General features: G+C 37.2%; 2 protein-coding genes and 2 non-coding genes across 7 annotated transcripts; 2 read left to right on the forward strand and 2 right to left on the reverse strand.

Annotated features, from left to right (window-relative positions):
• Window positions 1-373: 373 nt before the first annotated feature.
• Window positions 374-11,016, reverse strand: LOC103941870 (pre-mRNA-processing protein 40A). 4 transcript variants are annotated; one of them, XM_048588151.1, is made up of 29 exons: window positions 10,878-11,016; window positions 10,410-10,468; window positions 10,036-10,098; window positions 9,626-9,937; window positions 9,341-9,478; window positions 8,895-8,968; window positions 8,605-8,674; window positions 7,006-7,058; window positions 6,825-6,882; window positions 6,379-6,746; window positions 6,201-6,273; window positions 5,936-6,034; window positions 5,773-5,841; window positions 5,616-5,693; window positions 5,338-5,424; window positions 5,195-5,229; window positions 4,975-5,080; window positions 4,243-4,323; window positions 4,035-4,127; window positions 3,898-3,951; window positions 3,713-3,829; window positions 3,490-3,588; window positions 2,707-2,754; window positions 2,532-2,624; window positions 1,779-1,886; window positions 1,632-1,696; window positions 1,437-1,530; window positions 873-1,175; window positions 374-780 (listed from the first exon to the last, which is right to left on the reverse strand). In XM_048588151.1, exons 2-29 carry the CDS (start codon window positions 10,440-10,442, stop codon window positions 661-663), a joined length of 2,991 nt encoding a protein of 996 aa, XP_048444108.1. In that variant the 5' UTR covers window positions 10,443-10,468; window positions 10,878-11,016; the 3' UTR covers window positions 374-660. The 4 variants fall into 4 exon arrangements, with proteins under 4 accessions (XP_048444108.1, XP_048444107.1, XP_009350341.2 ...); XM_048588150.1 differs by having other exon boundaries at window positions 9,341-9,508; XM_009352066.3 differs by having other exon boundaries at window positions 9,341-9,532.
• Window positions 11,017-19,353: 8,337 nt separating this feature from the next.
• On the forward strand, window positions 19,354-19,443 carry LOC125479394. Its single transcript, XR_007259955.1, has one exon. It is a non-coding gene; the product is annotated as a small nucleolar RNA snoR8a (small nucleolar RNA).
• Window positions 19,444-19,804: 361 nt separating this feature from the next.
• On the forward strand, window positions 19,805-19,899 carry LOC125479386. Its single transcript, XR_007259947.1, has one exon. It is a non-coding gene; the product is annotated as a small nucleolar RNA R24 (small nucleolar RNA).
• A 669-nt stretch (window positions 19,900-20,568) lies between these two features.
• Window positions 20,569-23,708, reverse strand: LOC125479342 (growth-regulating factor 1-like). The gene is made up of 4 exons (XM_048588552.1): window positions 23,178-23,708; window positions 22,381-22,614; window positions 21,879-22,245; window positions 20,569-21,454 (listed from the first exon to the last, which is right to left on the reverse strand). The coding sequence occupies exons 1-4, from the start codon at window positions 23,530-23,532 to the stop codon at window positions 20,710-20,712; spliced, it is 1,701 nt and encodes a 566-aa protein (XP_048444509.1). The 5' UTR covers window positions 23,533-23,708; the 3' UTR covers window positions 20,569-20,709.
• Window positions 23,709-24,197: the final 489 nt, after the last annotated feature.

The raw sequence follows: 24,197 nt of genomic DNA on the forward strand, positions 1-24,197 counted from the left end.
AAATAAAAAAATTACACACACGAGCCAATATAAATGCACACACAGACACAGCACATGGATTAGGAAGGTTAATTTCTTTTTCTGCAGGGACAAAAGAGAAACAAAAGCAAACAGCGTGACAGGAAGAGGCAATAAGCGTTTTAACCCATGGGGCAAACGAGTTGATGTAGATATCCGAACCACCACCGGCATATAACATTAAACCCCAGAATTATTCTGCCGAGTCTCTCTTCTCTTTGCATTTAATGTGAAAACTCAACATCGTTTGGAAGGCTGCCATACGCATCTATCACACGGTCCCAATAAGATTGATGCATATGATTCAGCTATCTTGCAATCGACAACACACGAAATTTACGGAACACGAGAAAACTGAGAATTATGGTAGGATCTACTGCAAAAGAAACTAATCAATCGGTGGTCGGAGAGGTTTATGTTAATCTTACCAGATCTGATAAATTTTACCACTCGCCCTCCAGCCACCGCTGAACAATACACAGCATTCAATTAAAATTAATTGTGATGAATGTCAGCTATCAGATTTCCGTCGTGTATAACCATGAGAAATGCTAAAAGAACAATAATCTTGGTTATGTTCGGTATGTTTAGACCCTGATAGGCCACAAAACTCACACCTCTATGAAGATAGATCGGCAGGGCTTACTTAATTTCCCCATCTTCACCAAGCTCCCCATCTTCAAGGTCGACATGTTCACCACTTCGACGATGCTCTCTCTTATGCCTTCTATGACGACTTTCACTGTCAGATTCAGGTGTATGCTACCATACAACAGGAAAATAATCATACATTTTCCATTCATGAATAGCTTAAAAGTTATTGACCAAATATATTACAAGATAAGTTCACTTACTTTCCTTGATCTTTTGCGGTCACTACTATGTCTGTGCTTCTTAGACTCCTCTTTCTCCTCCTTATCGGAACCTACATCATCAATGGAACTTTGATGCCGCTTCCGGTGCTTTCTGTCTTTGTCTTTCTCCCTCTTCTTATCTTCTCTATGCCCATGACTATCAGTTATGTCTACATTTTCACTATCTGTTTCATCCTTCTTAGATCGGTCCTTTCCCTTTTCTTTTTCACGTTCTCTTTCCTTCTCCTTTCTCTCTTTATCCTTCCGCTTCTCTTTCTCTTCTCTTTCTTTCTCTTTTTTGGCCTGCAATGTATCAGAATCAGTACAAAAATTCCCAACTCAAGATATCAGTTGATAACAATGCATTACATGCCACTCCTATAAAAAATTAAAGCGAAAATATTTACATAGGCTCAAACTTTGAGATATTGTCTTTTATAAAGGTAACATATGCACTGCGTTAAAGTAAATTATTTTTCAGCATAAGCTCTACGCATGTTAACATTGCAAGAATTGACGAGCCAAATGACATTAACAGCTTATAGATGACAATAAGATCCATACCTTTTCCTCCTCACGCTTTCGTTCCTTCTCTTTAGCCCTCTCCTGTAAGCTTGTAATATACTCCTCAAAAACTTCCCTACCATCACCAATTGATCTGAAAATAAAAGAAATAATTTTCACTCCAAAAACTAAAAATTTCGAACAAAAAAAGGCATGTTAAATGTTTTTTTTACAGTAAAAGATCAATAGAAAAACCTGTATTCTTGGGTTTCTTCAAAAAGGTGTTTGCTATCTTCCCAATTAGAAGCAGCGGTTATTTCCTACAAAGAACATTACAAAGAAGGTCAATACAATCTCTAGCATCACACTTGCTTCATACTCTTCCACAAAAGTCCACAGTACCTTGATTGTGTGCAATAGGTTATTGAAGTCATCAACATGTCGTTGACGCTTCTTTGCCTCTTTCTCCTCCTTCTCCTTGGCTCTCTCTAATAATTCCTCATACACAAGCTTCCAAAGGAGTAAAAGTATTAGCAGACTTTCAAATGCACAACACAGGTAAATACTAACAGTCACATCAGTTGTTGATTTAGAAACCAGAACAAAGTTGATCCTTGCATCAGTGTGCATACGTGAATTGAGTGTTACAGATGATGGCGTAACCATGTAATCCAAATCAAATGAAGATAGTGGTTAAAGTTTAATTATTTACTGGCTGTCATTTTCAAACCCTTCAGCTTTAATAAGTAAAGAAGCACATAGAAAAAAAATGATATTCTTCTTTATCTTGACCATGTACACTGAACCATTTAAGGTTTCTTGCTACAAATGATACATCAGGATATAAGATGCTCGGGTCAAAATGAAAAAGTTTCAAACCAAGAAGTTATGACTGTTTTATTCTCTCCTCTGATGAATATGAATGTATTTCACTAAAAGAAGATACAAGAAACACTGATACTGCTACATCCAAGTAAACTGTATGATTCTCAGTGAACTTGAATACAATATAAAGAGCCACATAAAAATATTTTGAATACACACACAAACTAATTTTATTTGCTTAATGGGGGGTAGGAATATGCCAGCAACGAGTAAAAAAACACCATCAACTCCTATTATACAGACCTTTATATTTCAAGCATACAAGTTTACCTTGAAGTTAATGTCTGATATTGGTGGGGAACCAATATCTTCCAGAATAGGAACCTTAAACTCTTCAAATGCCAATGTGGAAGTCATGGTAACCTGGGTAAAGAAATTATTGATATTTGAAATGTTTCCCAAAATGCCACAAGTTTATAAAATTATACAGTTAAAAACAGCATACCTTCCCTGACTTCATTGCATCCTTTATCCGAGCTTTATCGTCATGATACTGTCCACAAGAAAAAACAATGTCAGGCATATAGAGTCAGCTGCATTCCAGGTTCAAAGTTTTGTAATGCAATCAAACTCTAAAACTAATATTGTATTTTATCTGTAGAAGTTAGAGCTTTAAACCCACAATCATTTAGCACTGGGGGGAGAGCACCATGATATTATATATTGCTATGCAAGGCTATTAATTTCCGATGTGGCATTTTATTGTCAACACACACCTCATACATGACATGATGAGCAGTGACAGAGCCAAAATACATGGAGCTTTAGTATTTTGGGTGGTGAGGTGCACGTGAGATCGTTAACCTACGTATATGTCAGAGCATCTCATCCAAACTGTTGAGAGTGAATCCCCGCATCATGGAATTACAGGGACCTTGCATGCTAATAAAAGTTGAGACTCCTCATATAGTCAATTAGTTTTATAGTGAAACCTCAACTTCCTTTATGGTATCAGAGCATGTTAACCCATGTGCTCTCACATCACCCAATATGTTGTCCACATGTTAGGCTTCCATGACCCCCACGTGTGAGGCTGTCTTGAGAGTGTGAATCACACATCAGAGAATTAAGGGACCTAGCATGTGTTTACAAGAAGTTGGGCTACTCCTCATATTGCCAATTGGTTTTATGAAGGAACCTTAACTTCCTTCAATTACATCTCGATGTATTATTAACATTAACCATACAAAATCATTAATGGACTGAGGCATGAGATGTTAGGTATCACCTGTTTCTCTAATTCTTCAAAAACGTCATCAAACAATTCTTTTGGTGTTGAACCAGAGGCGTTCAATGCAACAGCTTCATATGGAGGCAAGTCCTTAACCTACTATCCAAAGACAGTACATATCAAACGAATTTCTGATGCAGAACAAAATAATCAATTGTCTTTTAATTTACTATGCAACTGTTCTAGACATTATCTCTGCGACGATTTTAAGGTTGAGCACCTTCGTACAGTAATCGCGCCAGAGAGTTTTAGCTGTAAGAGTGCCATCAGCAACATGTTCTTCCAATAGCTTGCGGAACTCATCGCGGTTTTTCCTCTCTTCCCGCCTCAATTGTTCCTTGAATTCAGAGACAAATATAAGAACATGAACTTGAAAAGGAAAATATCATTTATATGGGATTATACCTTCTGTAACTTTTTTTGCTCCTCTTCCACCTTCTCAAGGTCACGAATGTAGTCCTGCACCAAAAATACCGTCTTATAATTCTACTAAATTAACATGATCAATCATTTCACACCCACAACATGCCTGATTGACTTACCTGGAAAATGAGCAACCTAACAAGCTTTTCAAGGCGCAAGCATCTCTCGTCATCCTCCAAGCGATCTTGAACTTTCCGCCACTGGCTGTTCACCTGCAAATGAACGATAACCATGCAAAAGGTTTATAGATACAAGGAATCACAAAAATAAAAACAAAAAACAAAAAAATAATACTAGTTATGTGCACGCTCATTTTACAAGACTTACCTTGATAAAGTCACAAGATTCCAGAAATTTCCTGTACTCTACAATATTCTGCTTATGCTCTTCAGCTGCCTTTTGTTTTTCCTGCACATTGAACATTGCAACCTATGCAGTAAGCCAGGCATCCTTTGTGACATACGAGTACCTATTTTTATCCGCACTCTTCAAAAGAGAATGGCAATGAAATAGCAACACATATGGCAACTAAATGTATCTCAGATTTTTTTGATGCTTCTGCTTGAGAATTAAATAACTCAAAATTGTGCACTTTGCTGTCTGGTGATATTCCCTACCATCTATGAACTGTCAATATCTACTTACGTGGCACATTTAGCGACATGAGGATTCTGGAGTTTAGTACACCAAAAGGACAATGAAAATGAGGAAACCATTTAAGGCAACCTTTACCAGTAAGAATTGCCTTAATTCTGAAAAAGGGCCACAAATTGAAGGGATATGGAATGTGTGGGACTGGACTAAGGATCATGGTAAATCAGGCAGCCGGTCTATAACCCGATGCCCAGTTCCTAATTTCTGGTTCTTCAACATAATTCATACATAAAGCAAGTGGTTCCAAATTTTCAATTCTCCATTCACTTTATCGGTTACAAAAAAAATCTTTTGTTACGAATAAAAAATCTGGAGTCAAATATGAAGCCCTAATGTACAACATGACATCTCCATTTGGTGGATTGCATAAGTCAGAAAATGTGAAATAAAAATGCAAATTGTTACCTTCCTTTCGAGTTCTACAATGTAGCTCTCATAAAGATCTTCCCGGTCTCTAGCTCGTTCTACAGCTTTGAATCGTTCATCATTTTCAAACATACTCACAGCTTTGCTGATCAGGCAAATGCATCAGTTAGAACATCTAAAACATTTTTTGTCGTAAAAAAATATATATAAAAAGGCTAAAACAATATCAAACTCCGCATGATGCAGGGAGAGACTAAACCTCCATCTGGTTGCTGATGTAAGTTCCCTGGACTCCTTTAGAAAAGAACAAACCACAAAGTCTTTTGTTAAGATCAAGATAAGAGGTATTTCAAAGTCGTTAAAGAAAAATGCAAAACCAACTATGACTTGTAAACAACATACTTCCAACATTTTTGTGAATTCTTCCCGAGCTTTTTTCTGCCTCATGCGCCTCTCTTCATTCTCCAGTTTTTTCCTTTGACCCAAGTACTACAATTCAAAACATATAATTAGTTTTAGGTTAAAACAAGAGTCGAAATATTCTTGATGAACATCTTGAATACTAAGCAGAAGGAAAGTCATTTGAGCATCACAGCATTCCAATGAGATTAAACTAGTCTTCCATGTAACATAAGAACGCACTGACTCTAAAGCAGTTAAGACATTAACCAAAAGTTTACCTCATTAAATGCTTGCTTCCTCTCACCTAGAGTTTTTAAACCGCCGTATCTTTTGTCATTAATGATCTCCCTCATTGTCTGATATAACATTTCATAAATTGTAAGAAGACTCCTCAATGATATAAGACAGTGATAAAAAGAAGGGAAAAGAAGCTACCTGCTCCCAAGTCCAATCAGATTGGACATTTGCAGATTCCAGAAGTGATTTGAAAGCAGTTTTTGCCTCCTAAAAGGAGAAAAATTATCAAATTAATTTAGAAAAAAAAAAAGCACAACAATGAAACAAAATTGGACAAAGAAATAAAACCTAAAGTTTTTACCTGCTTATTGGCATACACCAGTGGTTCGTCATCAAATGTTTTCTCCTCTGAAGGAGTCACATTGACTTTTCCAGCAACTGCCATACCTCTTTTGGCTTCCTGCCATAGAGAACTCTCAGAAAAGAATAAGCATTTGGTCTCGTTAATTGCTTTAAACCACAATTTGAAACAGGCAAAAGAAATGCTATGAAAATCAGTCTCACTACAGCACAGTCTAGAAAAGGTGTAATTAATGTGCATGTTTCCATTAAGGAAAAAACCTTACCTCGATATCTTGAGTCAGAATTCCATCAGCAGAACTTGCAATATCTTGAGATGCTACAGTTTCATAAGTACTCCTGTAATATTTCGAGACACATAAGACCAATTTGAACTGGAAGATTATACAAATCACAGAAGAATCAACAGAGCGTAGGAAATAAAGCACCCTAAAAAGTCCATACACTGAGTTTGTAGTGGTGTTGACCGAAGTAGGAGGAACTCCGGTACTCCCTGAAACAGAAGCAGGCAGTGGAGTCACAGTTACTGCAGGAGGTTGAACGCCAACGGCACCTGTTATGGAAGACTGTGCACCAGAAGCAACTGATGATCCAGTAGGTGCGGTAGGAGAAGGATTAGAAAAAGAAGACACAGGTGTAACTGCAACAGGGCTCGGGACCATCCCAGGTAGGGCTGAAGAAGTACTGGGGCCAACTGAACTAGTTCCCAAAGATGTTTCAGCTGAAGCAACAGCAGGAGGGGTATGAGAAGTCAAATTCATTTCTGAATGTGTTCCTTGGATTAGTTCTCTTTGAGCCTGTTCGCGAGCCAACTGGAAGCACGTACTTCATAGTGTAAGGAAATTACAAATAAAAGGGAGAAAAAGAATAAACAGGCAATGATATGAAACCTTTAACTCCTCTGGAATTGTCCACTTAGACTCCCTTGTAACCTTGTTGTAATAATACCTGCATCAGTCATTGAAAAATTAATAGTGAACAACAGGGCCCAACAAAAATTCATTGACATGTATATTTAGAAAACAAAAGCAGGAATTGGGGAATTAAACAGAATGATCAGAATAAACGCACTTTTTCCCATCTGCAGACGTATACTCCTTCCAAACAGTTGATGCATCGGCCCTCTATTACAGTCACAAAAAGTATTTAGTGAAAGATTGCAGCCATTTGTGAAAGAATACTAAAAGTTGAGCATAATCAGTCAAAAAGAATAGGTTCACTAGAAAATGAAATAACAGTACAAAAGTTTGTACAAAAGCCTGCCCACCCCCAAAAAATCAACCTGAAATCGATACATGTCTGTAAATGAAGATGCCTGACCTCCTGTAGCGAATTACACACCCAACAGGTGTAGAAAGCAAATAAATGAAGATTGAACCAAATGCATATAACAGGTGAAAAATGAAAAGAAAAGGTACTACAACAAAGCAGCAAGGGATAGACTATTATATACTCTGGTTTCTTAACTTCTATGAAAAAGCAGCAGGAGAGAACTCCTAGTAGTTTATTAACAGCAAATTACAAGTTACAGTACCCGCTAGAAGTTCTACATATCCTTGAAATCCTTCAATTTTACGCTAGTAAAACTAGGAAACACTGTTGGGCCTTTCTTTGCATACAAATAATGATACTACAGTACACATACAAATATAATGCACATACATAATAATTGTTAAAAGTAAAAAACCCAATCCCAGTCACATAACATTTAATACCTCTGACAGTAGCACAAAAATTCATGTTGAAAAAGCCTTTATAATCCATAGACAACAAAAATGTCATATACAACTAAGAAGTGCATGCAGGGACACCTTATTGAGAATAAGATTAAAAATATTGTCCACTATATGATGACTCTCGTACTAACAAAAAAATTAAGTTAAAAAAAATATCAGAAAAGAAATACCACAGCCACAAGAAAACCTGTGACAAGCAGCATCAATGTGGGAGTGTGGGTGAGCATTTCTGTGTGACTCTCTGAGTGGGCGTGCACATGAGATACATGCACATGTTAATCTACTAATGCAACTGCTTGTACAAGGGAGACGGAGAGAAAATTCGGCTGTCTGCCTGTGTATTTTATACTTTATTTTATAAAAACCATAACTATAACAACTAACAAGAATAACGGACATAGACTTAGAGGGAAAGACAATAAGAAACAAATAGAAATATGAAACACTCCGCTAAGAAGATACTTAAACAAAATCAACCCCACAGAGGATAGACAAAAATAAATAGACCAAAGTACACTCGTCTCCACCAAGGATAATGGATGATATGGGTAAAGGCAACAATTACTGCTTGGCATTCATTAACCACATCCAGCTACAAGATAAATAAGATGTAAATAGCAATTATTGCCTGACTTGTGAAATGAAACCCCGTCTTCAAAGTGAGCTTATAGAGCAGTTGTAAAATTTCTCCAGACTTGCCATGACATCTACAAACCAGTTAAAGCATATGCAAATAAAAGGATAATTCGCATAAAACAATTTCAATCAATTTAAGCATAGTTAAAACCAAAAAATTGAAAACATCCATAAACAGCAATAAATTTTATGGGCGAAATTGCAAATACAAAAACATTTCAAAGGCATGTTCAACAGGTAATTGGAGATTATATATAAAAGTTCAAGCTACTGGTAACCAATCAACAATATGACTCACCTCCATCGGTGTCATCAACTCTAAAGGCTTCTCCCAATTAGATTCTCTTGTTCTTCTGTTGAAATAATATCTGGAAAAGAAAAATGAATCCATAAAAAAATAGAAATAACACAAGTAAGAAAGCATAAGGTCAAGAAAAACTTCAAAATAACTAATACAAAATCAGAGTAACTCTCAAAAATAACGAACCACACTGTTTCTCATTGAAAAAAATAATAAATAAACACTGTAACAATGCATCATATTTCATCAACTGCAAGAAGAAAAGGCAGACAAAATTATAATTTTACCTTCTTCCATCAGCCGCCATATGCTCTTGCCAATCTGAAGAAGACTGCTGTACTTGGCTAGGAACACTTACAGCCTGAAATTTAGGAAAGTAAAAATTACAACACAAATAAGAAAAGTCATTCATTTGTCATTGACACTAAAGATAATGGGTTTGCATGATTCCCAAATCGGGATTCATACAAAATTATCAGTGTCATATCAGCATCTAAGTGCGCCTTATTGTTTCATGGGGCTGTGTAGCATCGCAAAACATGACAAACATAATTTAAAAATGACAATTTAGATGATGAAATAATCAGAAATTCACTCCGATGACACATCTTTTGGGTTCTGGATTAGTACCAGAAGGAGATATTGAAACATGTTTCCTGAACAAAAGCGATGACCTTAACCTAATGTTTAATGGCGTTAGGTAACTGAATTGAATTTTACATATAGCACTTACAGAATCTGTGGAAGGAGTGCTTGAAGATTGTTGGCCAGGCTGCTGTACTGGTGAAGGAACTGCTGCACCCTGATTACCAGAGGACACCCAAGGCTGTCCTGTGGCAGATACAATGTGTGCTTGCACTTGAGACATCGGCTGAAATTGTGAACTGACATTATTTTGTTGCTGGACATACGTAGGCGGAGCAAACTGAAACAGTTCAGATGCATGTAAACATTTGAAAAATATGCTCCATCAAATCAAAGAAAACACATATATGCAGATAACATTGTGAGAACATACCATATATGAGGAAGAATAAGGCATTCCAGGCATCTGATTATTAAAAGGTGGGACAGGTTGCTGAGACTGAGATGGGACAGTAGGCCTTGTCTGCATGTATTGCATAGGCAACGCCTGTGATGAATGAGCATGACCAGGTTGACTTGGCCTGAGAGGATACGGTTGCATTGGTTGAGAATATTGTAATTGCTGACTTTGACTACCAGGCATCCCAACATTTGGAGAAGGAATACCTTGTCCCACAGGCTGAAATTGTTGGGAAGCTGGTGGAATAAATTGCTGTCCTTGCTGTGTTGGAACCACTGGTCGGTACTGCATTGTTGGGATTTGTACATACACCTCGTATTAATAGTCCGCCGGGAAGTAGAGAATACAAAAAGTCACAGAAGATGAACTTGAAAGGGATTTACTTGAAGAGGGGATGAACCAAAACTTTGAGGACCCATGGAAGCAACTGGGGGAGGACGAAATGGCTAATCCAGATAGATAGGAGAGACCAAAAAAAAAGAAAAAAAAACAGATTAAAAATAGGTGAAAACTACATAAACAAGATTACTAAAACACATTTGTTTATGCACTTGAAATGATTAAGGTATTCCGGCCCTTAACAACAATGATGACAGAATTATTTGTCCCCTAACAAGCCAACATGAACATTCAACATCCTTAAAAAAATTTCACTGTCTAAACAACTACTATAATCGAAAGTGAATTGCAAAACAGGACAAAAAATAAATTCATGTGATTGACTGCTTAAGCCATGACAAGGTTCAAAGTTCGGTACCTGCCCAGCTGAGGACTGAGGATTATTCGCCATTGCTGCGCATACACAACCGGATCCAACTGCAAAAATCAAAACAGAATCATATCTTGCCAATTATGTCAACATGCCGGGGCTAGTACATGCCCAAAAGACAGTAAAATGTGAATGCAAATGCATCAGAGCAGGTAAAGCATGCTGAATTAATCATGAATTCGGAACATTTTCAAGAATTTACGAATTGATTCCGAATCAACGAGGAGTTGAAATTAACCACTCAAATGCAACCTAAACACATCTATTCACTGTTCTATTTAGAGTTCTAATATCTAAGTCCGCATGTGCTAATACGAATTCGACCATAACCGCATACCGAAATTCAATTGGCCTCTGCAATTGGAACCTAGGGCAAAATGTAGAGGAAAGAACGAAGAAGAAAGGGATGACCAATCGTTTCGAATTTTGGGAGGGAGGAGAGGAAGAAATACTTACAGGGGGAGGCAATCGGCGGTGCGAGAACCTTTTGCCGTCGACGAGCGGAGGAGCGAGAGGACCTCTGCGACTGTGTGTTCACCACTACACTCAGGTGCTAGGGTTTAAGAAATCGGAGGATTTTTGTTAGCAAAGTAAGAGAGCTGAATAAGTCGGAGAGAGTTGTAATTTTGGGTATCGACGTTTGCCGACTACCGAAAATAACCCCGTCTTTCGCCGAATTTACATGCACGTCACAGTTTATGTTTAAGAACTGGTTTTAAAGAAAATATTTTTGAGTTCTTAAAACAATTAAAGTGTTTCCTGCAAAAACCACCTATCTACTTTTAAAATGACTAAAATTGATTTTAGAAAAAATATTTTTGGGTTCTAAAAGTATTTGAAGTGTTTCTCTTACAAATAACACAAGTTCGGTTCTTCTTACAAAAAAAACTTGACGTGCTTTTTAAAAATTCACTTGTATTTTTATTAAGAATTGATTCAAAAATATTTTCATCAAAATGTTTTCAGCTATTTTAAAAGAACTTTTGATGCATTGCGGTTCGTGTCATTTCAGGCCGGATGTTGACCCGGCCGCATTTCTTTATCTAAATATTTTTCCCTTTAAATGGAGCTGCAATACAGGGATTGTAAGGCTATCTCTAATCGAAGGTTGGCCAAAAGTCTCGTTTTAGCCCTCTAGCCCTCCAAGAAATTAATATTTTAATGAACAGTACAGAGCCATATTTTTTATCATCTCCAACTGAGGGGCCAGGAGGCCATAGGCCAAACATAGCCCTGTAAAAAAAAACCGTCTCCAACAGAGGGCCAAAGGGCCACAAGGTCAAACATAATTATTATTTAAATTTAAAAACTACAACAACTTAAACAAACTGTAAAAAAAACTACAACAAATTTTGTATAAAAACAAAAAAAAAAACTGTAAAAAAAAAAAAAATCAAAAAGTGGCCTGGCCCGGGCCGGCCAGTGGGGCCCACGGGCCCTTTGATCTGGCCTTCAGTTGGAAACCGTTTTTGGACTATTTTCGGTCCTTTGGCCCTCTAGACCTTTCGGTTGGAGATGGCCTAATAAGTGGCCGATTCGGGCTTAAATGAATTTGTCGTTATCGGCTGCCCATATCCCGCACGGTCTTAAATCTAATTCACCCTAATTTGTATGAATATTTTTGGGGATGCATTTTTTCCTTCTATTGGATTGAAAATTCCAGTAAAATTTACTGAAACCCCACTTAAAAATATTATATCTTTTTTCTATGTGTTCTCTCATATCATCAATGAATATCGTACTTTCATAAATACAAAATTATTAACGCTTTGGCCAAATAGCAAAGAAAAATATAAGGTCATCATCATTTCAAAACAAGCTATATATGATGAGACAATTCAAATTACATATACCAAAGCTGAAAAACCAGTCAAAGCGATCTGTCTTTATGATATGGAACCTGAGAAACCCTAACCAAACTATCATCCCTCACACTACTCGAACGCTTACACGAGAAGCCAAAACCAAACCACCTCCCAAATCCAGATCGAACACCATACTTACGTGACAAGAACGACGTCTTGCCCTTGTCCTTGGGTCCGGGCTTGGTGCACTCTTGGAAGGCCACCAGAAAAGGGTCATCCTGGAGAGCCTTCGAGGAGGAGCTTCGCGAAAGCGGCTGCTGAAACGTGCAGGGAGAAAGAGGGAGCTGAAAGTCATGGAAAGAAAGCTTGGAAGAAGGCTCATAAGGGTAAGGTGGTGGTGGCAAGTAGTATTTTCTGTCTGTGTGTGTTTGTTTGCGTGAGAGCTTGGAGACGCCGGGCTTGTGTTCCCATGAGAAGGGCACGTTGGCTGGGAAGTATTCGGCCTTGTCGTTGCTCATACTTTTGGTTTGGCTTCTAATTTTTGGTGTGAAAATATGGAGAGGATGTGAAGTGTGAAGGAGAATATTTATATGGGAGGATGAGAGAGTTTGTTATGCTTTTTAGGGTTTTTGTAGCGGCAAAAGGTCAATAAGGCCAAATGAATAAAAACGTGATGGGATCTGGGTTCCACTACTGCAGGTGATGCTTGCAAGTTATGTATTTGCTCTTTCATTTGACAAATAGCATTAAAATATACCACAATTATGTGTTTGTTGGCCAAACAGAAAACTATATGTCAAAAGTGAGAAATTTTAAGGATGCTGAAATTATGATCTAGTACATTAAGTATCATGATACAAGCGGTTGAAATTTTTTTTTAAGTATCCAACCACTTATATTAATTATGATACTTGGTGTTACCACTTATATTATAATACTTAGTGTACCGAACTGTATTTCTGACACATTGAAAAACCTCCCGTTGAAAGTAACCAAGACATATGCTATTGTAAGAGTTAGTAGGATTTAATTAACCGTGTATATTATTGGTAGATAAAGTGATCGCTCATGCAAATATTTCAATTTCAGATTCTCATCAGGTGGCTTTTTATGACCTAGAACAAAGATGGACAAAGCAAAGGATTCAGAAAATATATTTCTGTCCACATTTTTTAATTCTGATAGTCATCGGTGAAAGATTAATGAAGGCTAAAGACAATGAACATGTATAAAGAAAGATGAGTGATGAGTTCTCATGGGCCATAGCTGCGATTTTAATATGAATTTTAAGGGGCCACGAGACCAGCATGATGTGCGACTCAATTCATATTTATCTTTAGAGATATGCAATAGGGATTCTTTTAAAATGAAATTCTTGATAGATTTTCTGTCATTTAATAATTTAATATTAATTTTTATGTTAAAATCATAAAAAATATGTAAAAAATACAAGATGGTAGAAAATTTATGGAGAGTAAACTTTTACAAAATCATACTTGAAAATTATCTTTTCTCATGCTGAAGGACAATATTTGGCACCAATAAATCTCCATATAGTTTTTTTTTTTAATTAAAAAATAGGGCAAGGACGGATGAGTAGTATGTGCATGTTGAGAAATTTTTCAACGTGTCGGAAATATTGTCGGATATATCAACTGTCATAATACAATTATTTGAATACTTGAAAAAACATACAACTACTTGTATTATGATACTTGGTGTACTGGACAGTTTTTCCGGCATTACCGAAAAATTTATCTCTATTGTTAATGTATTAAATATTTAATTAGTCTTATACCTCTATTGATCAATTAAGCGAAAAACACTTAAAGAATCAAACTATAAAAAATACTCATACGTACGTAGTGTAAAAAGAGTTAGATGTACCAATACCATATCTAGTTTTGTTTTTTCCTTTGAAACGATGCTTTAAGGTGTTTGACTGAAATTCCCTTTAATTTATACGATGTTGAATTTCCATAAATGCATCCGGGTTAAAATTTGAAAACTTTAACGAAAAACTCACGGTACTGTTCATTTTAACGAAAAATCACATTTTTACTCTAAAAAGTCAATCATAGTACCATTCACTTATAACATTTTTTTATCTTTTTCGTTAAAACTCAAAATTTTTAAATCATTTTCATTAATTTTCTTAAAAATTACTCCTTCTATCCCCTTAATAATTAGAATTTGATTCAAAACTCACACAAAAAAAATTTTTGTAATTGAAAGTAATTACATGAAATAAAATCTTACTGAATTTGACAACGACCGACATACTATTCCAACATCATGATAAAAATCAATGCTAGGGGACTTTATGGAATGTCGAAAAGAAACAAAACACCAACCAAACTAATTCAAAAACTACACCAATTGGAAAGAAACAAAACACCAACAAAACATATTATCCTATGTTCCTTATGTCCTTTGATCATCTTCAATTCATTTGATTTGACGGTCGAAAATTAAAAAGTATGTGTGGCAAATAAAAATGAGTGTATGGATAACACCACTCGAAGAAAAAAAAAAGAACAAACAATACACCAATTAGAGGGGTTATTTAACCCATCATTAGGTATATATTGCCATCTGAACATACAGTACTCCATCTCTCTATTTATAAGGAGATTGAGGCATTTTAACTACAGAGTCCTCCTTAACATCACACGAGTACTTGCATGAAAAACTAAACCTGGTCTTAGTTTTCTTCCCAACGTACTTCTTACCATTGTTTCCAGCTGGATGACCAATAGGACTCTTCGCTGCCGTGCATTTCACCAAAGCTGCCAGAAACGGATCTTCCTCCTTCCTAACACCGCCACCGCCTAATCGGAATGAGTTTAACCTAAACGAAGGCTGGATTGAGCATACAGGAAGACGGCTCTGCCGATCAACCACCACAAACCTAGCACTGCCACCCCTTGGCGACAATAAACGAGGAGGAGGTGTCAGCTTCAACGTTAACTGCTCCACGTTCAAATGTTCCGACAGTACTCTATGATCGCGGTGATCGCCATGATGTACATCAGTTGCAGCCTTGGACATCCCGGGCTCCATTTCCCATGCGAAGGGTATGTTAGCCTGGGAATGCAGTGACAATACGGCCTCAGTGTCACTTCGTCTCCTCTGGTGCATGGTGTTTGATCGATACTGTATTAATGGAAACTAATGCAATGATCGAGGTTAAATGTTTTAGGATTATGTGCTAATTGTGGCCTTTAAATGGGAAGCTTAATTTTGTTTGTGTTCGTTAGGTTTAACTAATTCAAATTGTAGCCATGCACCAAATGAATATTGGAAAAAGATGGCGAGCCCCTTTTCAGTTCACGTCATTGTTCAATAGCGTAAAAAAGTTGAGAGGAGGGTTTTTTTGGCTTATCTAGCCAACTAGGGTTTTCTAACAAACTTGGATTTGATGGCTAATGTTGCTTCTTAGCAATTGGATTAATTATCAAAACCTGTATCATATAAATGTGGTATAAATTTTTCTATGTGTCGGGAAAACAGCTAAGTACAATAAGTGTTATAATATAATTGGTTGGGAACTTTTTCTTTTCGACTTTCCAACCTCTTATATTCTGACATTTAGTGTGTACCAGACCGAATTTCTGACACACTGAATCTCTCTAAAGATGCCGTGAAAATGAATCCCAATTAAGGTGCTTAATTTTTTTAATTAATGTTAGGTTTTATCTTCCATTTTTTAATACTTTGTACTTATCACTAGAAAATGCATTGCTTCATGGATAATGATATTTTATCCATATTTCTATGCTTATGAAATCAATTTATATTTGGTGTTAACCAAACCATGGCAATAAGAAATGAAACCAAATATTTTTTAAATGTGGAATATTCATGTGGTCTTTGTTTAATAAAGGGAACAGCACTAACGGATGAAAATCATGCCTTATCGAAGAACTAATTAAAAGTTTATGAACCCGTGTGGAATTTTCAAATGCCTTTTTAAAAGGGGGTTTTAATGAAATACTTCCGGTATTATTCATTTTTAACGAAAAATCACATTTTTATCTTTTCCTAATACTATTCACTACACTTTTATTCATCATTTTTCATTAAAACTAATTTTTTTTTTTAACTTTTCGTCAGTTTTCTTCTTTTTAAAAAGCATTTATATTTCGAAGCACTTTAGTAACAACGCTTATATTAGAAGCACTATGAATTATTTTATTAAAATACAAGTGTTCCTTGGAATAGTACTTGAAGTGGTTCATGAAAGAAACACATAAACTTCTTCCAGAAAAAACTTTTTAAGTGTTTTTTTTTTTCCAACACAAAAGCCCTTAACATTTTCTGCCAAATACATTGATAAGCTTTTTGGTGATTTGAAAGAACTAAAAGCTCTTTCAAACAAGCTCCATGCCAATTCAGGCCCTCACATTTGTAACCTTGTATGTAGCACATGTGCTTGTCAAGTCTGCTTTGTATTGTTTGAACCTTTTAGATCGAGTTTGGTATTGCTTTTTTCACTAAAAATTGTTTTACTTTAAAAGTGTTTGGTACAATTACTTAGTACTACGGTTTAATGGTATTCCTCTTCACTTGTAAGTAAGGTCTTAAAGTAGTTCCATCGGGGCTTGATAGCTCGGCACCCAGTCCAAAAAATTGACCAGCCTCCCATATTTGTGCTCCACCCCAGCCTAATAAGCTGGCACCTAGACCAAGCCAGGCCACAGGCCGCCCCAGAATCAACAGACCCATGGGACGGCCTATCTGACGTCATGTTGACGTCGTAGGTGACACGCTTGACGACCCAGTTGAGGTTGGGGCGGAATCCGCTGGGGAGGAAGTGGGGGTTGTGGAGATCGAGCTCGTAGACGGTGAGGACTAAGCGGCAGACATGGGGAACTGGGTCGAACTCGTCGAGAGTGGCGGATGTCTAGGTTGCAGTTTGGCGGATGTCTAGGCCGCCACACCCAGCGCATACAGCCCAACACAACCACACACTCCATACCACATGCTACCGACATTGCAGTTTGGTTTTTTGGTGGGATTAAGGATGTAAGATTTTGATGAATGGGTTTTGTTTTGTTTCTGTTAAAGTCAGAAATTAAAAATAAAATTATTATTATTTTATAATAAAAATAATAATATTTTAATAAAATTGACTATGCTATTTTTTGTTAGGGGTGGAGATGCATTTGGCATATTACTGTTTATTGGGGTCTATCACTGTTCATTAAGTGGATTAAATAGGCTAGGTGCTGGCGCATTTTTTTAGGGGTGGACTTGCTCTTAGGTTCAATTCTCGCCAAAGGTGAATTTTGACCACATTATTACTAGTCCATTGTGAGGTTACAACTACTTCAGTACTACGTTTTAGTGGTATTCCTCTTCACTTGTAAGTGAGGTCTTAGGTTCGATTCTTGCCAAAGGTGAACTTGGACGACATTATTGCTAGCCCATTGTGAGGCTAAACCCACCCTTCTCCTTTAATGTAGATAATATTGTTTTGTTCAAAAAATTTTTTTTTCAAAAAAAAAAATAATGCTGGGTACAAATAAATGTCCATCTTAATTTAAAAGTAATGACCTCCCGACAGTAACTTTTAAAAGCAACTTGAAAGTTGTTTGTAGAAGCTGCTTTCATAAAAAAAAAAAAAAAGGGAGTTGAGCTTTTAATGGATATTTTCAATTCCTATTACCCTAATTAGTTTTAAAAAAGGGAAGTGTTATTGACACTCCAAAAATTTCATTCTACACTCCTCACAAGTGTATTTTTCTTTCCAAATATAAAAAGTTTGGAGTGTAGAATGAGATTTTTTGAGTGCCAATAACAATTCCCTTAAAAAAAATGACATTCTTTATCCTTCTACACAAATTTTATATCTTGGAGAATAAAGTGACAGTTACCACCTACTATTACAAATACTAACCTTACACCGCCACCACTATTACTGCCACCACCACCAACACAACAACCACAACCGCCACTACCGTCATTGCCGTCACCTATAGCTCTACCACAACCATAATTGCCACCACAACCACAATTGCGTCATCGTTGCCACCACCACCATAACCACAACCACAACCACCGTCATTGCCTCAACCATTACCACCATTGTTACCTATATACTCTAACCACCAAACTTCCAATTGGCACCACCACCATACCCACATCATTGCCACTATACCACTATGCCGCCACCACCGCCACCATCATTATCACAATCACTGCCCTCACCACTGTTATCGTTGCCACTACCCCCACTACCATGTCTATTTTTGTCACTATATACAATTACTTCACTTTATCATTAAAGTTTACAAACGCTTTTACACTACTTTTCATAGTCATAACACTTTAAAAATATAGTTAATCAAATGCAAAATAGCTTTATTTTACAGTTGATTATTATTAAAGTGTAACAAAAATATTTTTAATAAATGATATCCTCTATTCTAGCTGAAGATGGATTAATTCATTCTCAAGTAATAAGTTGATTTGATTGTGTAAAATACTTAAACCCTAGATGAAGTAATGAGAACTCATGTCAAAAAATAATGAGTTATGATTATAATAGGTCTAAAATTCTAAGTTCGATTCTTCCCAAATATAAAAAAATTAACTAAATGTTGTAAGGAGTGAAGTATCAAGACTTTAAGATTAAAACCAATCAACTCATATCCTATCATATTAAACAAATTATTTATCTGTGCAAATCGGAAAATCTTAAGCTTCGAATCGAAGCTATATGATAATTTAATTCGTAGTTCGCAAATAGCAACAGAAACCGGGTCTCTTTATCTTCATTTGGGTTGGCCCAACCGTTCTCTTCTCAAGGCCCAAATTTTCACCCAACCAACCATGGAAACAAATACGACAACACCTCCACCGTCGTTTTGGTCTCGATTAAAGAGGCGCCCCTCGCGCTAGGGTTTTAGGGCTTTCCCTCACCAACATCCCTATAAAGGTACGAAACAGGTGAGAAAATCAGCAATCGCAGCCGCGTTCTGTTTCCTTTCAGTTTTCAGAAACCAAAATTTTCAGAAACTGTTCTTCGATTCGTTTTCAAACCCAGCAAATTGTTTTCTGATGATTCGTTTGATGCTTGTGAAGTTGTTTTCGGATTTGAGTTTTTGAAAAAAATGGGTAGTTTGGTTGCGGTGATTATAAAAATTCCTCGTTCTGAAATTGCCATAGCCATGGCTTGACAGACACCTATACACCCATAGAATATGAGCTCCAATCACCCATCAATTTCAATTTCTTTTTCCTTTTAATTATTGGTATATTGGCTGAGGTTTTCTCACCCGTGTTCTGCAATTTTTGGCACCGGGAAGCAGCTTGAGAAAATTCTGGCGGTTCCTTGTCAAGTCGCTTCCCCGCAGCGGTGCCAAAAATTGCAGGACTATCATTGTTTGGGATACAGCCTTTTTTAATTTTTTTATTCTGGGTTTAGGGTTTCTGGAAAAGATTATTAGGGTTAAAAGCCCTAATTGACATAAAAAATTCAGAAACATTAGCTTCAACTCATAAATTGTAAAATGTGATATGTATAATTATGATTGGTAAACCCTAAATGAATGATGATTTGGATAGGTAGGGAGAGCAGTGATGAGCAGCTAACACGTAAGAAAATATCCCGATTTGTTTGGGAATTTTCGATGAAATGCAATTGTTACGCTTGGCTTCTGAGCACTCAATTTTTTACAAAAATTGGCCTAAAGTTACGAGGTTATTTTGCCGAGTTCTGAGTTTCCTGGGAGTGTGGAAGACGATGAAGATGGATTGAGTTTCTTTCGTAATTATCGTTCAAATTGTTCCTGTATCCATTTGAAAAGATTAACAGAAGGGAAGAACTTGCTTCGAAGTTAACCTCTTTGTGCAAACTTTAATCCCACATTACCATAATTTAACAACAGAAAAAGCAGAGGATGTACAAATGTTCTTTTGATATCTCGAGTTGGATAAGTGAAAATTAGTTTCTGATTACTCAATGGGCATCTTGTATTCCATAAAAAATAGATTGAAATTCGAGAATCATTAATCGATTAATAGGTAACAGGTTCCAGCTTTGTTCGATTCGGACAAAAAACGATTGCAGTCAGTTTGATAATGATCGAGTAGTATCAACGGACCAAAGAAAGTACATATAAAAAGATTGTAGTCAGTGCGTGTGAGATTGGAACCAAGGCCAAGGGCAAACAAGAACCCTATCATTAACCAAGAAAAGCCACGACTGACCTATCTTAATGCTGACTCATTTCGTTTGAAGCTTAATATATATCAACCAAAGGAGCCTTAATTTCAGAGGTAGTAAGGAAGCCAACAACCACAGAGGAACACAAACTGAAATTTAAGAACACAAGTAAATAAAAATAGACTAATTAGAAAAACTCACAAGTAATAATTTGCTTTTGGTAGTACAGATAAAAACTCATTCTTTTTCTTCTTCCTTGACCTACAAGGCCGGCAAGGAGGAAGAGTTGAACATATTGGACCCAAGGAGGTCATTGCAAAAGGCTAAACCCTTCATGGCTTCTATTATTATTCTCTGCTCTTGGACTGCTCCCTGCACTGCTATTCGACAGAGACCCAAACGCCGTCTTCTGTAGGACCCCAGTCGGAGATGACCCTAAAGGCGAAGGGCTATTGTTATTGTTGTCCCAGCTGCCCCCGGTCATCAGATTAAGGACTGAAGAGTTGTTCTTGTATTCTGCTGCACTGTTGCTGCTGTTGGAATTGTGCAGAACTTCCCCTAGAGGACCACCAAGCGAAGTCTCCCAAGCCGATGGAATCCAATTCGTTTGCTTGATGTTGTTTTGTTCACTGAGGGCGTGACCGCTGCCAACTCCCAATCCCATTGAGGCAGGAGACTCTAGTTCCCTCGGGAGATGGAGCGGTGAGAGAGTCTCATTGCCTGTGGAGGAAGCTATGGGGATCGAAATTGATAATTGGGTTCTGTCCGATTGCATGTCGAGTTGGTTAGGCCACGAAACAGGTTGGCAGTCGGATTGAGTTTTAGGGCAATCGTCGATGAAGTGGCGAAGGGAATGGTGTTGTGAATTTGTTTCTGCAGGGTATGACGTTTTCTGTGAAGGGTTTAGGAGGGAGTCAGAGAGGACAAGCCCGAACTCTGTTCTCGGGGACTCTTCATGTCCGATTTGCTGTTTCTGAGTCAAGAATGGGTTTTCTTTCGACAGGCCCGGCGTGTGTTGAATTCTCGCGCCCGCCTTCTCTTTGTTCATGAACATCCTGCAAAGACAAATCAACACAAAACAGAAACAAACCTGTAAGAACCACCAATACGAATCATACAGTTAATTAACATTGTCGAATCTGCGTAGATTCTAGTAACTTCAGCTAGTAAAAGAGCACTGACCAACATCATCAGATTATGTGATTCTTTAGACTGTACAAGCAACAGAAATGATTTCCACACTCTCATTTTTTCTTATGCACTTCTCTTCTCATTTTCCCATGATTCTCTTTTCATTTATTCAATCGATCGGCTAATGAAAAAGTGAGGAGTGCAATGAGAGGAAAATGGAAGTGCGGAAATCATTTTTTTTTAAAGTAATGAATGTGGTGCTACACTAATTGTAAGTCTCAAAAGGAATAAATGCTGAAAACATAAGAAATTGCGGACCACTGAGTGAGTCTAAACTTTTCATTTCACCTGCTCGTCTTAGTGGTTGCTGCAGAAGAATTAGATGCAGCAGGCTGCTGCAAGCTCTTGAGCTGCTGGTTGGCAACAGCAAGGCTGCTGCCACCACCGCCACCGGGAACGGACACTACGGATGTTGATGACGAAGAAGCCAAGGGCTGCTTTGAGGTGGTGGTGGTGGTGGTTCCGGTGTGGCCGGTGTGGCCTTCCACAGGCTTTCTTGAACGGTGGCGGCCTCTGTTCATGTGCCGCTCACAATACTTTTGGTCAGGAACGGCATCTCTCCAGCACCGCCATTTCTTGCCGTCGGTCCTACGACACCTTCCCGGCTCAGGATCAGTGTTGTTGGAGAATCCCAAATGGATAGAACCCCATCCCACTGCACATACACAACCCCCGATGGGTGAAAAACTTAGAATGCAAGAAAGGGCATGAGTATTGTATAACCAAAGCATGCATTTAGAAAAAAAGGTGCGCGGAAATCATTTTCCTTTACGTAAACCGAAGAAATTACATGAATTGGGCCTGAGAAGTCCGTTCGGGAACGTCGAAAATCCAGCAGAATCAAGAGCCTTCTTGATTGGGAAGAGCAAATTCGATGGAATAGGCATATTTGCAGTGATGTATTTGTAGATCAAGGCCTGGTGTTCTAGCTCCATCCATTGGGATGGCGTGAAAGGTCCTCTGCCTCCTGCTAAACTCCAATGCATGGCAGCTCCTCCACTACTCAAACTCCCAGTATTTTGCCCTGGAACACAACCAGAAATCAGAAAACCAAAAATAAAATTAAGAAAACTAAAAACCCCAAGAACAAATATTTTCAGAAATCGAAATTAAACTATTTAAGTTCTGTTCATTTCCCAGTAACCGTCGCACTGATTTTTTTTTTTTTTTTTTTTTTTAAAAGTGTGGCAGAATATGCCTAAAAATTAAAACTTGCCTTCAGCATTTATGGAAGCTACAAAATCATGAATTTCTTCTTTTTGCTAGAAGAAGATGGAATAAAAAGGAAAAAGAAAAGGGAAGAGAAAAGGAAACCGGAACCAATCAAAGAATAGGTATTTGCTATTTTTTAGTGCTTGACAAGACTCAGAATAATTTCCATGAAAAGACCTCCCACCAAAGTCCTCCTGGGGAACCAAAGCAAACTATATATATTTTTTTTTTGGTAAACATTTACCAAACCCCAAAGCTCCATGCAGATGCAACTTTTTTTTCTTTTAAATCGAAACAACGCAGTGCTGAAACAATCGTTTTGCTGCTTACAAAAGCATAACCGTAATTAAACATCATTACAAATTAATCAATTACCTGCAGAACTTGTATTGTAAGCAGATAATGTTTGATGAAAGTAAGGCATTGTGGCATTCTTTTCAACCAAGATAGATTCTGAATTGGGAGAATTAGAGAAGCTCAGTAACTGCTGCTGCTGGTGTTGCTGTTGCGTTGCTTTGGAAGCTGAAAAATCATCAGTCTTTGCAAGTTTAGAGCTCCTCCAATCCTCCCCCTCGTCGGCAGATCTTCCCTGCCTGTGAGACCCGGATCCGTACAGCCACTTATGCTTCTCTGCCTCCTGATCTGCTGCCGATGAAGTAGCAGCAAAAGGAAAACCAGAATCTGAAAAACAACCCCCCAACCCATCAAAACCCACCACCCCAAAATCCATATAGAACACGAAAAAATCAGAGGGGTTTAAGAAAAATGCAGCATTTGGGTTTTCATTTGCCTACAAAAAAGATGCAATCTTTAGCCTTTAAGGACTTGTAGAGAGAGAGAGAGAGGGGTGCATTTTAATAGCTATAAGCTGAAATACCAGACTGGTTTTTTTGGTTAAGAAGTTGATATTTTGAGGTAAAGATTAAATTATTGGTGGTGGTGGTAGGGGATGCTTGTCATAACTTCCGTAATACGATTTGATTATTCTACAAATAAAGGAGAATTTTTAAAATGTCATTCTACTTGTATAATGATATTTACGTATCGATCCTATTTTAGACACAATAAAAGTAGGAATATTTTGGATGCGGTTCATAATCCTTAAAATTCTTTGATTAAAACATTAATAGTATTCAAAGTTTGATCAAAGTTCCTTGACTTTGTACACCTCATTATATTACTATTAATATTTATATTTTTATAGTTTTGACATTAATTGTTTGATATTTTATGAGATTTAAAATCCCTCATTATAATATTATTTGAAACGGTTACAATAAAAAAATTTAAACATTTTGATTGAATAAATGGATAAAAACTATGCAAAAATAAGAAATAATAAATGGCAAAAGAATGTATCCATAGTGTTAAAAAAATTGGTACATTTCACATATA

This window comes from the organism of the source record quoted next, unplaced genomic scaffold, assembly GCF_019419815.1.
Source record: "Pyrus x bretschneideri cultivar Hongxiangsu unplaced genomic scaffold, Pyrus_bretschneideri_v1 Contig28, whole genome shotgun sequence".
NCBI classification, from domain to species: domain Eukaryota; kingdom Viridiplantae; phylum Streptophyta; class Magnoliopsida; order Rosales; family Rosaceae; genus Pyrus; species Pyrus x bretschneideri.